The 15,213-nt window shown below is 44.3% G+C and overlaps 1 protein-coding gene across 1 annotated transcript in view; it reads left to right on the top strand.

The window, feature by feature from the left end:
- Positions 1-15,213, top strand: part of C3 (complement C3) — a 329,940-nt gene that overhangs the window by 177,249 nt on the left and 137,478 nt on the right. The window contains exons 19-21 of the mRNA XM_078685332.1: positions 1,919-2,004; positions 2,622-2,770; positions 3,246-3,455. Coding sequence (XP_078541458.1) covers positions 1,919-2,004; positions 2,622-2,770; positions 3,246-3,455 — 445 coding nt within the window. The remainder of the gene's footprint in view (positions 1-1,918; positions 2,005-2,621; positions 2,771-3,245; positions 3,456-15,213) is intronic.

Raw genomic sequence — 15,213 nt, 5'->3', positions numbered from 1 at the left:
ATCAACAATAAAGTTTATTATCAAGTCATTCTTCTAGCCAGAAGAAACGTGTCAGCCTTGAACATCTGTCTCCCATGGGGACGAGGCTGAAGCTACCTCCAAGTCAGACCAACCACAGCCCTGGATTAAGCCAAACCAGGCCTTCCCACTGAGTAAAACAACCAATTGCACAAGTCCTCCTTCTTGCACAAAGCACTTTCCCTACTCGGGCCTCATGAACTATTTGTAGCTACCTTCAAGTCATACCAACCACAGTCCTGGATTAAAGCAAATCACGCCTGCTCACTGAGTAAAACAACCATTTGCACAAGTCATCCTTCCTGCACAAAGCATTTTCCCTACTCGGGCCCCAGGAAGGAAAATGAAAATCCATCTCATGCTTTTACTAAATAGCCCCTTGCCCACTGCACCAAGAAGGACTCCATTATCTTAGCCGACAGACTTGGACACTGAACATCTCTTGCTCCCCACCTGGCTAGGACGTTTTATCACTTCTATTGAATGTATTTATTTATGTTACTCGATTTATATTGTAATGATTTTAATTAATCAAACAATAAAGTTTGTATATTCGCCTGTCTGGGGAGGTGCTAGCACCTCCCAAGGCAGGAAACCTATTGTCCAGGCCTCCCCTGCCGGAGTTTCGTCCAGCAGCAGGAGGTCAGACTCGTGTCTGTGGCGGCAGCATCCACTTTGTGATGCTGAGGCTCTTTTTAACTTTAACCGGGTAAAGCAGTAACCAACATGTCTTCTCCCTCTAGAAGGGGGGAATGCTACCCCCGCTGCCAGAATTGGCAGGGGGGGGTAGTATTCCAAAGTGTTTGACACCTTACACGACATGTTTTGTTAAAGCCAAACCGAGGTTAGCATTAACTGCGAGGATTATAATGCACTGAAGAGTATATGGTATGGCTATATCATAGAACAGCTATAAGGACATGGTTCCGAAAGCTGCAGAGGGGCTCAGCGCATGCTAGGGCACCCTCTCACATAAAACCAAGCACTCTGCCTCCAGGATTGTTAAGGCCTGCCATAAGAGTGACTTATAGGTTACTATGTGTCTATATATAAGGTAGATATACGATATCTAGGTAAGGGGTGATTACACCACCTTACCCAAGCTGAGTGATCAGCCTGTGGTGTCAGTTTGGATGGTCAGCCAGGGGTGGCATAATACATGCTGCAGCCCCTGGTAGGCCTTGGATGCACCTATGCCCTGGGTACCTATGGTACACTATACAGGGGTTCACAGAGGTGACCCAATACCCAATCAAGTATGTACCCAAAGTACATGGAGTCCATGTTACAGAGAGAGCAGATAGCCTGGGGCCCTGAATAGCAGGATCCCAGGCCAACTAAGTCAAACACCAGCTAAACACTAGGCAAAAAGTTGGGGTAACCATATAGTCAGGTATCCACCTTCCTACATTTAGTTTGAGACTTCACAGCCTAAACAGTTTCAGAGATCTTCAGAACAATTGATTGATGAAGTTACATGCAGTATCTTGTTAACATGGGTCATCTTACTAGTGTTTAACATCACATTATTTTTCTGTGGTTGAAACTGTGTGAGTTCATAAATCATGCCCATTTTTTAAAGTGACTACATTAGATAAAATCAATTTAAAGAGTGTACACATAATTAGAGTAGCGTATCATGTTCTTGGCTCACACCAATGTACTTTTGACTGTGGGTGTGCTTAATCTTCCTCAGCAGACCAAATCTATTCGCTGGTCATTCCTTACCATCTGTTTACCTTTGCTATAGCATTACTTGTACTACTGCTCTTTGGCTAATCTTATTTTAGACCTTGGCTGTTATCATTGGCTCTTCAATTGTTCTTTCCACCTTCAGGCAAATGATTTGTCTCCCTCTCCACTATCAGCTCACTCTGACTATCACTGTGTTTCTCTTTAGACTCTCCAGTAAAACATTGCAAATGTTCCTGAAGGATTCCATCACCACCTGGGAAGTTCTTGCTGTCAGCCTTTCAGCCGGAAAGGGTGAGTACCGGGTATATGGTGGAAATGCAAAGGTTGACAAAAGGGTATTTACCTGTAACAATATTACATTTCCAGTATGGAATCTGCTTGAGAGTCATAGGTTTGAAATAGTTTACTCTTGTTCTGGAGTCAGCTATAACCAGGAGTGTATTTTTAAACAGGAATACAGTGCCGTGGGAAAAATCGCTCCTTAAGGTTCTTTCCCTCCAGCACATTTTGCCTGTGGAAAGCAAATGAACTTTATACGGATAAAAAGAAACATTCAGGAAAATCTGGCAGGAATTGTAGTGCAAATACCATGTTCAGCTGTTATTCCCCATTACCATGTTGTAGTAGAAATTACCGTATCCGGCAGTACTAGGATTTCCAGCTGTGGTATTCACCACCTTACTATTAAGCAGGGACAAAGTCTTCTGTTGTGTGGGATCTTGCTTCATTTTCCATCAAATAAGCTTAAATACCAACATTTCAGAAATATGTTGTCAAACGTCTATTTTTTATTTAAAATGTAGGTTCTAAAATAAATCTTACCATTACATAGAAAAAACTTCAGAGTTGTTTGAAAAAGGCATTTCTATGTTTTCCAACACAGTGACTGTTAACCTCTTTCTCTGCAGGGATATGTGTGGCCGACCCATATGAAATCACTGTGTTCAAGAAGTACTTTATTGACCTGCGTCTACCTTACTCTGTCGTCAGAAACGAACAGGTGGAAATCCGAGCTGTGCTTTATAACTACGAGGACGACGCCCACGATGAAATAAAGGTATTTTTTAGCATCAAATCCAAATTGTTTCCAAAAAATAAGCTCAGAATTAAATCCTAGATTTGGTTTTCTCCGAGTAGGCACCCTACTCCTTTCAAATCTAGTCTTAATGTAGTGCTTGTTATAGACAATTAAACAGTTTCTAAGCGCCCAATCATCACAACAAAGAGACTAAGATGGAGTGCGAGAACAGATAGGCACACAATCTGATCAAGTGTCAAGAACCAGGATAAGAAGTAGGATTTCCTAGTCCCACAGGCAACATTTTTGGCTTTAAACAAATTCTCCATGCATTCCAATAGCAAGGATATAGCGTTCTCTAAAACAGCTTTGTGTGTTTTTGAGACCATAGTCTTGCCCTTAAATGCTGCATGGGCTAACTTCCCAGCAGGAATTGATGCGGTTGTTCAGGTCTAAGGTCTGTTCCTTCATGCTCCATTTTTCACATAACTCCTTTTCCATGTATCTGTTTCAGGTTCGCGTTGAGCTCTTGTACAATGAAAAATTCTGCAGCGCTTCCACTTCTAAGAAGAGATTCCGTCAGGAAGTGACGATGACAGGCAAGTCTTCCCGTGCTTTGTCCTTCATCATCGTGCCTCTGGAGGCTGGTCTGATTGACATTGAAGTGAAAGCTTTTTTTCCAAACTACATTGGTGACGGCGTGAAGAAGAAGCTAAAAGTTGTGGTAGGTGCACACAATTTATAGCCATTTCAAAACAAAATTGTAAAAGGTTTCAGTCAATCAAACAATCAGGATTTATAAAGCACTGCTAATCACCAGATAGGGCATCGAGGCGCTTGCAGGTCACAGAGGATTATTCGAACAGCCAGGTGTTTAGGGTTATTCGGAATTCCAAAAGTGAGGTGATGGTCCGGAGTTGCATGGGGAGACTTTGTCAGGTCTGCGCTGGAATGTGGGAGAACGAGCGCCTTCCACTTCTGCTTCAGTAGATGTAGGGGGTGTGGGCAAGTGAGAGAGAGAGGTGGAGCATAATCTTCTTGATGGTTGGTGAGAGTTCAGGCGTTGGTTAATGTAGGAGAGTCCTTGGTTGTATAGAGCCTTGTGTGTGTGGGTCAGCAGCTTCAATTGACATCTCTTCCGTATGGGATCCAGTGGAGTTGACTGAGGTGGAGGGGTGATGTGGGTTCAGCGGGGAAGGCCGAGGATGAGTCTGGCTGCGAGGTTCTGTATGGTCTAAAGTCTCTGAAGGAGGTGTGAAGCGACTCCGACTTAGAGAGTGTTGCCATAGTCCTGTCAGCTGATGATAAGGACCTGTGTCAGTGTGCATCTCATGTGCAGGGGTAGCCACTTGAAGATCTTACGTAGCATGCACAAAGTGAGGAAGCAGGTGGAGGAGATGGCATTGATCTGTGATCTCATGGTGAGCTTGTTCTCAATGATGATTCTGAGGTTTATGGTTTGGTAGAGGGGAATGGGTGTGGGTCCAAGGTCTGATGGCCTCATGGAGTCATTCTATGTGTTGCTGCTGTTGCCAAGATCAATACTTCTGTCATGTCTGTGTTGAGTTGCAGGCATTTGTTCTTCAACCAGTCAGTGACAATTGTTCTGCATCTGTGGAAATTGTTTCTGGTGATGATTGGGTCGTCGGTGAATGAGAGGATGAGTTGGGTGTCGTCTGCATAGGAAATTATGTTGAGACAGTGGGGTCTGACGATGTTGGCCAGCAGGGTCATATATGCTTTGAAAAGCTGAGGGTGGGCCCTAAGGGACACTGCAGGTGATTTCCTTGGGTTTGGAGGTGAAAGGTGGGTGGTGGGTGGTGGATCCTCTGGGTTCTTCCAGTGAAGAAGGAGGTGATCCATCTGAGAACATCAGCTTTGATGCCTATGTGAGGAAGTCTTTCGATCAGTGTGTGGTGAGATGTGGTGTTGAAAACTACTGAGAGGTTGAGGAGGATCAGAGCTGCTGTTTCTCCTCGGTTTGAGGAGAGTTCAGATGTCATCAGTGGCTGCAATCAAGGTGGTTTTGGTGCTGTGATTGCTGCAGGAGCCAGATTGTTATGCATCAAGTAGCTGGTTTTGCTCCAGGTGTGTCATGAGTTGCTTGTTGCTGATCTTTTGCAGTACCTTCGCTGAGAATGAAAGCAGTGAGATTGGCCAGTAGTTTCTTCCAGTCAATTATATTCCTCACAAACATACATTCATTGGGCTCGATTCACATAGGTAAACTGAGGCGAAAGTCTAACTTTACGACTTTTGGAATTCACAAAGGGCATTTACTGCTCGTAAGTGCCCTTTCTGAATACCAGAAGTTGAACTTTATGACTTTTGGTATTCACAAAGGGCATTTACGAGTACTAAATGCCCTTTGTGAATACCGAAAGTCATAAAGTTAGACTTTTGTCTCATTTTACCTTTGTGAATCGGCCCGACTAAGTTCACAACTGTCATCAACTCTTGCAAAACTTAAATATGTAAAACTATCCCTCCAATACCCTGCATGGTATTTACATTTTTAAAAATGTTTTCACAGAAGTCCTCACTGCCATTTTTGAATAAGATTGTACAGCAGGTACAGTGTAAAAGAGTAGTTAGTAACCTGCCAGGAAATTTGGGAGGGACTCCATTTGCCAACTAGCATTGGAGAAAAATAGTAAGAACTTTACAAGTATTAGATGTTATAAATAGTTACGTGCTTTGTAAACTACAATACCATGAATTATTTTCCTTGGATGGATGGTGACAGGTTTAATTTTCAGTCCGAAGATTCTCTTCCACACAGCCTAGCTCACTAAATTGACTACAGCTACGGAGACGAACTATCTAATTCCTTGTGATGCGAATGTCACTCATCACTTTCCTCTGGTGTATATGTCTCCTATATCTCTGAGAGCACTCCCCACATGTGACCCACCGAAACGTGCGTTGACCATTACTACACATGTGGGGAGTCCTCTCAGAGACATATACACCAGAGGAAACAGATGGGTGACATTCACATCACAAGGAAGGAATGAGATAGTTTGTATCTGTTAATTTGTTTAGGATCCCACACATGACTGAATCTCTTTTATGTATGAGTGTTAGTGTGAGTGAGATGGTTTGATAGGTGAGAATGAAGTGTTGATGGTTAAGTGTGGGGTTATCTGTAAATTTATCATTTGCATTTTGCTTTTATAGTTAAAATGCTGGTTACCTTGCGTACAATACAGTCACAGATAAAGAAATTGTTAGAATCTGCAGCAATGCCAATCTAATTTAGTGTCTAAGTTCTAATCCATTGTTCAAGTATTGATATCAAATGTTAATAATGTTGTGTAATTGTTGCATGCTAAAATTGTCTATGTGTCTAACTGTTATATGTATGTGTAGACAATGAAAATCTTTTTTATAAATAATGAATAGCAGCAAAATTATAAAATGAAAAAAAGCATAAAATATTTTTATATGAAGAAACCGATAATAAAAATATATATTTTGAACTAACTTTGGTGTATGTCACTGATATTGGGGAGCGATGTTACAAATGAGCCCTAAGAGGCGAGATTAAAAAGCAATATAGGCCAGTTCAGTGGCTATCTTTTCAATAGATGAACCAACAGCTCAAATTGTAAATGATACAGATGCTGTAATATTTCTCCTCAGGAAATCTTATTGTTTTCCGTCTTCAAGAGGAAGTAGTACAGAAAGGGAGACCTGTATAATTATTTTTTGCGTAGCTGCGTTTACTATTATAGGCTCTATAGTAGTAGAGGAGGCTAGGAGAAAGCCATTATACAAGTCTCCCTTTCTGTACTACTTCTTTATAAAGAAGGTTTGTTTGCTTAGTTTACCCTATGAGAGCGCAGATCATCAGTGTCTAATCCGTAAATTTCACATCCGAGCCAGGTCTGACAGTTAGCATACATGCTGACGTCCCTAAATAAAATAAATCCCTGGTGTGATCTAACATTGTCACATGGATATCCTGGTTATTTAATCCATGTCTGCAAAGTGTTAGTCTCCAGTGACTTTCTGAATATGAAAATCAAACTCTATAGATAGTTCTCTGTGTGAAACCCCTAGAGAACAGGTCACCAATGGATGAAGTGCCTTTTAGATTGTTTTGGCCTTCCATTCAGTGCAACAATGTCCCTCTCTTGGTTAGTTATAGTTAGGAAAACTGAATGTATTATCTTTATACAAAACCAACTTAAAGTAAACAAATATTAGAAATTCTAAACGTATAGTTATAACTTTAAGTGTTATTTTGTACCCTACCCAAAAATTAATATAACTTACGCACTTCTGTGCACAGTGTTGTTAACTAGCACCTTCCCATGTACTACTTATACCCTTTAATATTACAGCACTTATAGAATGTTAAATAATATCATTTATAACAAGACTCATGACATTTGAAATTACATGATTGTAGGAAGCTGGCTCTGCGTATACTATACCAAAGTGAGGTATAGTGTGCACAGAGTCCAGTGGATCCCAAAGGTAGGCAGAGGTAAAGTTAGATAGCACCTCACTCTCTATTTGTGGTAGTGTGGTCGAGCAGTAAGGCAGTATCAGAGGACAGTGGTAGGCATTTGCTGTACACACTTAGCAAATGAGTTCACACACTCAAAGGCTGAACTTCAGTCCAATTATTTTTGTATAAAAATATTCTTTTAGTTATTTTATTTTCTAGAACCAAGCAAGTCTGGCACAGGTAAGCAATACATACTTTACAGTAGTAATGCAATTGAAATACAGTTTGAATAATTGTATATGCACTTTGGTTTGATTTACAGTATGGATGCAGAGAAATGCAATACTTAGTAAATGCAGTACATATACTTGAATAGGCTTTTTTGTAATATAGCAGGTAAGTAACTTTTGAGATTACTAGGCTTACACAGAGTAGTATACCCAGATACTACTCTGGGACATTTCCTGAAAACAGGTAAATAAAATCGTTTGTGTTAGATTATGCAATTTTAAAGAATTTCTTTAGTTTCTCAAATTTTACACTTAGAAACTTTTTACAGAAAAAAAGTCAATGTTATCCTATGGAGGAAAATAGTGTTATCGGTTTTGTGGTAAGTATTTGGTAGTGGGAGTTGAGGTTCTGGGGGTAGACTCAGGGGTCCCTCAGGGTCAATGATGCACTCTAGTTACACCCTCAGTGGTACTAGGGCAGTCGGGTGCAGAATGCTGAGGCCCAATGTTATCCAATGGGGGATGTGGGGCCTACGGGTGGTGGCTGCTGGCAAGCAGGCCACTTGGTTGTTGGAGCAAAGCGCCTGGACATTAGCTCAGGGAAAATGGGGTAACAAAGTAGCACAAAAGGTGCTCCCTCAGTGACACTAGGTCTGCTGGGTGCAGGGTGCTGTTTTGATGTTGGGCGCCCTGTTGTTTTCAATGGGGAACCTCCGGTTTTCAAAGGCACTGCAGGCTTGGGGACGAAGGTCTTCTGGGTGTGACCACCAATTTGAGAGGTAAGTTGGGAATTTAGGGACCATTGGATTGGGCACACAAGGCTGTAGGGCCTCGGGTGCAGGGGTGCCTTTTGGAGAAGGATCTTCTTACCAGCTCCTGTTCGCGGTTGGGGGGACCTTCTGGATTTAGACTGCAGGCGTCGGCTGGAGGCTTGAGGTAGGTCAGGGGTTGCCTGATCTCAAGTCAGGATCACTGGGGGGGACCGCCTCATGGTGTTTGTCCACTTGAGCTCGGGCCTTGGAAGGCAAGTGCAGAGTTGGGCGTATTCGCGGTGTCCGACCGGAGCCAGAGGTTGCAGATGAACAAATCCGGTGTTCACGGGAGACAAAGTCTTCGTTCGTGAAGGGAGGCAGGTCCTCCAGGGTTTTCGAGGGTGCAGGCTGCAGGACACACCAGGATTTTTCAGGCCGGTAGAGCTGGGGCAAAGTCAGTGGGCTTCTTCCTCTTGTTAGCTGCTGCACGACTATTCGATCCATCTTCTTCTTGTAGTTTCTTCTTGTCTGAGGAAGCAAGGTTCGGGGGTGCCCCTAAATACTAGATTTAGGGGTGTTACAGGTAGGTAAAGGCAGGGACCAATGGGTTCCTGTCATGGGGTTGAGTACACCTCCTTTTATGCCACCCTCCAGTGGGAAGGGGGCATGAACCTGTCCCTGGTTGGCTGAGTCCCCCCATCTTCAAGATGGCGTGGACTGAGAGTTGTGCTTCACCTCGCCTCCCCCACCTGAGGGGTGGAGTTGGCAGAGGTGGGCACACCTCCCTTCCTCACTTGTTTTTCCTGCCAGTTCTCCTTCCAAAAGTGGGGGTCAGAACCAGTGGGGACCAGTTGCTGAGAGCAGCAAGTGACCTGGAGAAGCTCACAAAGGCAGCAAGCCTGTTATGCTTCCTCATTGTGAACACTGCCTATCCTGGGGGAGGAGGCTTGGCAACTCGTCCCTGAATGTGCATTGTTTCAGGCCCCAGACAGCAACAGGCTCTTGACCCAGTGGACCAGAAACACTTAAAGTTATTTATATTTACAGTGGAGTAGACTGTCATAGAGTGGAGTGGAGTGTCATAGAGTGGAGTGCTGTTGACTGGATTGTTGTCAAGTGGAGTGATGTAGAATGGAGTGACATTGAGTGGAGTGGAATCAAGCTATCCTGGCTGATGAGGGCTCAAAGCCCAAAACCGGTCCCAGGATACTTGTTTCCAGTCCAGGGAGGACCTGGCTTGGCAGTTCGGGCTGGACTGTTCTCATGGGACACAGGGTCAAGACTGATTTGCATATGGCTGGGTTCAAACTGAAATGGCATGGTGAGCAAAAAACCAATAGATTTAGGCCCAGATCTCTGTACTAGGGTGAATGTATGACATTGTTCTGCATTTTGTCCATCAACTATTGTTTTTGCATTTGTCACCCGAGTGGGACGGGTATGCTCAGACGTGACTCCCGTGCTCTCCATGCCACTGGAATCAAGCTATCCTGGCTGATGAGGGCTGAAAGCCCGAAACCGGTCCTAGGATGCATGTTTCCAGTTCAGGGACGACCTGGCTTGGCAGTTCGGGCTGGACTGTTCCCATGGGGCACTGGGTCAAGACTGATTTGCATATGGCTGGGTTTAAACTGGACTGGCATGGTGAGCAAAAAAACTTTGGAGTTAGGCCCAGATCTCTGTACTGGGGTGAATGTATGACATTGTTCTGTATTCTGTCCATCAACTGTTGTTTTTGCATTAGTCACGTAGAGTGGGAGTGGCATACAGTGGAGTAGAGTTTCTTGAAGTGGAGTCTAAATCAAGGTGAGTTTCACAGAGTAGAATAGAAGAGAATGTCGTAGAGTAAAGTGTTGTAGAGTTGAGTGTGGTAGAGAGATGAGTTGTGTAGTGTCGTAGAGTGGAGTGGCATAGAGTGGAGTAGAGTGTTGTATAGTGGCGTGTCATAGAGTAGAATAGAGTGTCATAAAGTATGTTACAGTAGAGCGGCTTAGGGTGCCGTAGAGCGGCTTAGAGGGGAATGGTGTCGAGTGTAGTGGTGGAGTAGAGTGGATTAGTAGTGTGTCATACAGTAGAGAGTAGTACAGCGGTGTGAAGTGGCGTAGAGAGAATTGCTTAGAGTGGAGTAGAGTGGTGAAGAGTGACATACAGTGGAGTATAGGGTTACAGAGTGTCACAGAGTGAAGTAGAGTGTAGGTAAGTGGAGTAGAGTGTCATAGAGTGGAATGTTGTACAGTGTTGTATCATAGAGTGTTGTGGCGTGTAGCGTTGTGACGTAGAGTGTTGTGTGGTAGACTGTTGTAGTGCACAATGTAGTGTCGTACAGTGGAGAGGTGAAGAGTGGAGTGGAGTGGAGTGCAGTGGAGTGGAGTGGCGTAGAGGTGAGTGGCTTAGAGTTGAGTGGCATAGAGGGGGGTATCATGTCATAGGGTAGAGTGGAGTGGCATGTCGTAGAGTGGAGTGGCATAGAATAGAGTGAAGTGGTGTAGAGCAGAATTGTGTGTCATAGAGTGTCTTAGATAGGAGGGGCGTAAAGTGGAGTGCCATTGAGTGGAGTAGTTTGTAGAGTGGAGTTTTGTACAGTGGAGTAGAGTGTCATGGAGGATGTTAGGGTAGAATGGCGTAGAAAATCTAGAGTGGAGTGGCATAGAGTGGTGTAGAGTGGAGAGGCATAGATTTGAGTAGAGCGTGCCACAGAGTAGAGTGAAGTACAGTGGTATTGAGTGGCATAGATGGAGTTGCGTAGAGTGCCATTGAGTGGAGTTGCGTGCTGTAGAGTGAAATAAAGTAAATTAGGTGTTGTAGAGTGAAGCACCATAGAGTGCAGTACAGTGCCATAGGGTGGAGGGGGAGAATGATGTGGAGTGAAGTAGAGTGCCATACATTAGAGTGTTGTAAAGTGTTGTGTCGTAGAGTGTTTTGGCATGGCGTGGTGTGGCGTTGAGTGGTGTGGAGTGCAGTGGAGTGGCACAGAGTGTGGTGGCATAGAGTAAAGTGGCATAGAGTGGAGTGGCATGTTGCAGAGTAGAGTGGAATAGCGCGTCATAAATTGTCTCAGAGTGGTTGGGTGTAAAGTGGAGTGGCATGTCATTGAGTGGAGTGGTGTGACTTAGAATGGAGTGGTGTGTCATACAGTGGAGTGGGACTGGCCTGTTGTAGAATGGAACAGAGTGGAGTGGCATAGAGTGGAGTGGAGTACAGTTGAGTGTATTACAGTGCTGTGGCATTGAGTGCCATGGCGTAGAGTGTTACGGTGCATAGTATCATGGTTAAAAGTGGTGGGGCATAGAGTGTGCGGCTAAGAGTGGAGTGGTTTAGACTGAAGTGGCGTAGACTGTAATGGCTTAGAGTGGAGTAGTGTACAGTGGATTGGCATTTGGTAGAGTGGAGTAGAGTAGAGTGGAGTGGCATGTGGTAGATTGGAGGGGCTTGTCATACAGTGGAGTTGTGTGGGGTGTTGTAGTGTTGAGTGCAGTGTCATAGAGAGGAGTGTCATATTGTAAAATGGAGAGGCATTGTCAAGGAGTATAGTGGCAATTCGTACAGTGGAGTAGAGTGGAGTGGCATGTTGTAGAGTGTCATAGAGTATAGTGGAGTGGAGTAGAGTGCAGTAGAGTCTTGTAGAGTGGAATGGTATACAGTACAGTGGCGTGTCATAGAGTGGAGTGGCATGTCATAGAATGGCATGTCATACAGTGGTTTAGAGTGACGTAGAGAGTGGAGTGGCATATTGTGAGTGGAGTTGGTTGTCATAGAGTGGATTGGCATTTCGTTGAGTGGAGTGTCATGGAGTGTCATAGAGTGGAGTAGGGTGACATGCAGCCGAGTGTCTTAGAGTGGAGGGGGTTAGAGTGAAGTGCTATAGAGTGAAGTTGTATGTCGTAGAGTAGAAAGGAGTGTCATGTTGTATAGTGGAGTGGCATAGAGTGGACTGGTGTGTCGTCGAGTGGAGTGGCATCTTGTAGAGTCTTGTATAGTGGAGCACAGTGTTGTATAGTGGAGTGCTGTAGAGTAGACTGGCGTATCATAGAGTGGAATATAATTGCATGTTGTAGAGTGTTGTATAGTGGAGTACAGTGGCATGGAGTGGAGGGGCATAGAGTGGGGTAAATGTAAAGTAGAGTGGTTTAGAGTAGAGTGGTGTAAAGTGGAGTGGCGTGTCATAGAGAGGCGTGTTGTACAGCGTATTAGAGTGGAATGCTGTAGAGTGGAGTGGCATACAGTGGAGTGGCATGTCGTACAGTGGTGTGACCTGTCATACAGTGGAGTGGCATGGCATAGAGTGGAGTAGTGTGGGGTGTCATAGAGTGAGGTGGAATGTCGTAGAGTGAAGTGGAGTGTTGTAGAGTTGAGTGGTGTGCCATAGAGTGGAATGGCGTGTCATAGACTGGAGTGGCTTTTCGTAGGGTCCCTTGAAGTGAATTGTAGTGGAGTGGAGTGGAGTGGAGTGGCTTGCCATAAAGTAAAGTGGAGTGGTGTGTCATAGAGTCATGTGTGTAGAGTTTCATAGCGTGGATGGATGTACAATGGAGTGGTGTAGAGTACAGTATCATAAAGTGAAGAGCTGCAGAGCGAAGTGTCATAGAGTGTTGCACAGTGGAGTAGAGTGGAATGGCATAGCGTGAAGTAGAGTGTCATAGAGTGTAGGAGAGTGTAGTGGCATAGAGTTTTGCAGAGTCCAGTAGCATAGAGTGGTATGTAGTGGCAGAGTGTGAAGTAGTGAAGTAAAGTGCATTAAAGTGGGGTGGAGAGGCATAGAGGGAGTTGCGTAAAGTGTTGTAGAGTGGCATAGAGTAGCACAGAGTTGAGTAGAGTGGCATAGAGTGGATTGACTGTTGTAAAGTTGAGTATCAAAGAGTGGTGTAGAGTGTGGTAGACTGGAGGGCTGTACCGTGCCATAGAGTGGAGTGAAGTGTTCTAGAGTGAAGTAGAGTGGAGTGGCATAGTGGAGATTCATAGAGTGTTGTGTTGTAGAGTGTCATGGCATACAGTGAAGTCTTTTTCTCTTTTTTACATTTTTTCATTTATTCAGGGAGGGGGACGTGTGCCCGCCCTTCTCTGGGCTGGTTTTGGTCAGAGGATCTCATTCCCCGTGGTCAGGCCAATCTTCATTGGGGAAGGGGGGGCACATGGCCCTCACTCCCTGGGATCATTTCTGCCCTGTGTACCCCATCTCTCAGGCCCTGCCTTTTAAAAAAAATATTTAAACATTTTAAGGGAGAAGGGCTTAGAATACTGCAAGGAGAGTTCCTGAGTGAATTCATAAGTGCTTGGGTATTGGCAACGTGTTTGTATTAGTACATGTTAGTGGCTGGGTGACTGGAGCACTGCACTGGAGTGACAGAGTGATTGTCGGACTGCATGGATACTACCAAGGGGATTTAAGGAGTGAATGAGAAGTCTGCAGGTGGTTAAAGGACTGCATGGGTAGTACACAGAGATTGTAGCAGTGCATGTGTTAGTGTCTGGATCATTGCATGACTACATGGTTAGTGACTGATGATTAGAGTACTGCAAGGAGAGTGCATGGTGAATTTATAAGTGCTTGTGTTTTGGCACAGAGAATGGATAAGGACATAGGACTGGGTGGGTGATTGGAGGACTGCATACGTAGTACCAGGGAGATTACTGGACTGCATAGGTAGTCCTCAATTATTGCAGCAGTGCATGTGTTAGTGATTAAGGCATTGCATGGGTACATGGGTAGTGACTGAATGATTAGAGTGCTGTAAGGACAGTGCTTGGTGATTTTATAACTGCTTGGGTTTTGGTAGAGTGATTGGCTAAGTACATGGAGCTGGCTGGGTGATTGGAGGAGGGCATGGGTACTGAAAGGGTGATGGCTGGACAACATGGGTAGTGCTCAGTGTATTGTAGCAGTGCATGAGTTAGTCCATGGGTCATTGCATGAGTGCATGGGTACTGACTGGATGATTAGAGTACTGCAAAGAGACTGCATGGTGAATTTATAAGTGCTAGGGTTTTGGCCGAGAGATTGGATAAGTACAATAACACCAAGAGGGGTAGAGAGAAGAAAAGAAACTAAAGTAGAGTGATAGACATGTAGTGGCACAAATTGTGTATTTGAAAACAGCCCTCACTCACACACAAATGTGTGTGACATGCTTCATCATCGGGTCTGCTTACAAAACATCCTGGCGTAGCCACGCACAGGATGGAGCATAGGGAGGGGGAAGACAAACAACATAAAAGAGAAAAACAATAGTGGGTGTGTGTTGCCCAGTGACTGGGTACTGTGATAGAAAAGGTGCAGTGAAGAAGGTGCTTATAACTGGCTCATGGGTGCCCTTTCCAAACCCTTTATTCATGGACCCCACGGCCAGGATTAAAATAGTGAAAGATGGGTGTGTTTATAGAGAATATCAGGTTCCCAAAAACACCCCTCCTTAAACTGCCAGTGTCAACCTGTTTCGACCGTCTTACTTACTGTGCCCACAAAGCGGGTCACGCCGGTCTTCCTCAGGACTTCTTCCAGTCCCAGTCTAGTGCCCCCACCTTACCTTTATATGGTTTATTTTATGGGATAGAGGGACCAAAATTGATCCGAAACGTGTGGAGGTAATTCCCACCAACACAGGAAACAAATGCGGGTTTAGCAAGATGGTGAACCCGAAATGGCGGAGGGCAGGGATAACCCCTAAGAACACAACTGTTCCGAAGAGGATTCACACCAGTTGTGCCTCCCGTAACACCATGTTACAGCAGGCACAACTGGTGTGAATCCCCTTCGGAACAGTCGTGTTCTTAGAGGTTCTCCCTGCCCTCCGCCATTTCTGGTTCACCATCTTGATAAACTCGTATTTGTCAAAAAGATTTTTGGGGTAAAATTTCGTAAAGATTTATCAAACAACGCCAAAGTTATAAGCAGATCAAAAACGCTTTTACTATGGAAACTTGGTCCTAACTATAACTACCTACTGGCGACCGCCAGTAGGTAGTACATATATATATATATATATATATATAAATATATATATATATATATATATATATATATATATATATATATATATATATATA

Source organism: Lissotriton helveticus, chromosome 1_1, assembly GCF_964261635.1.
Source record: "Lissotriton helveticus chromosome 1_1, aLisHel1.1, whole genome shotgun sequence".
Classification (NCBI taxonomy): domain Eukaryota; kingdom Metazoa; phylum Chordata; class Amphibia; order Caudata; family Salamandridae; genus Lissotriton; species Lissotriton helveticus.
Note: the sequence above shows the minus strand (reverse complement) of the source record. Positions and strands in the feature narration are given on the sequence as shown.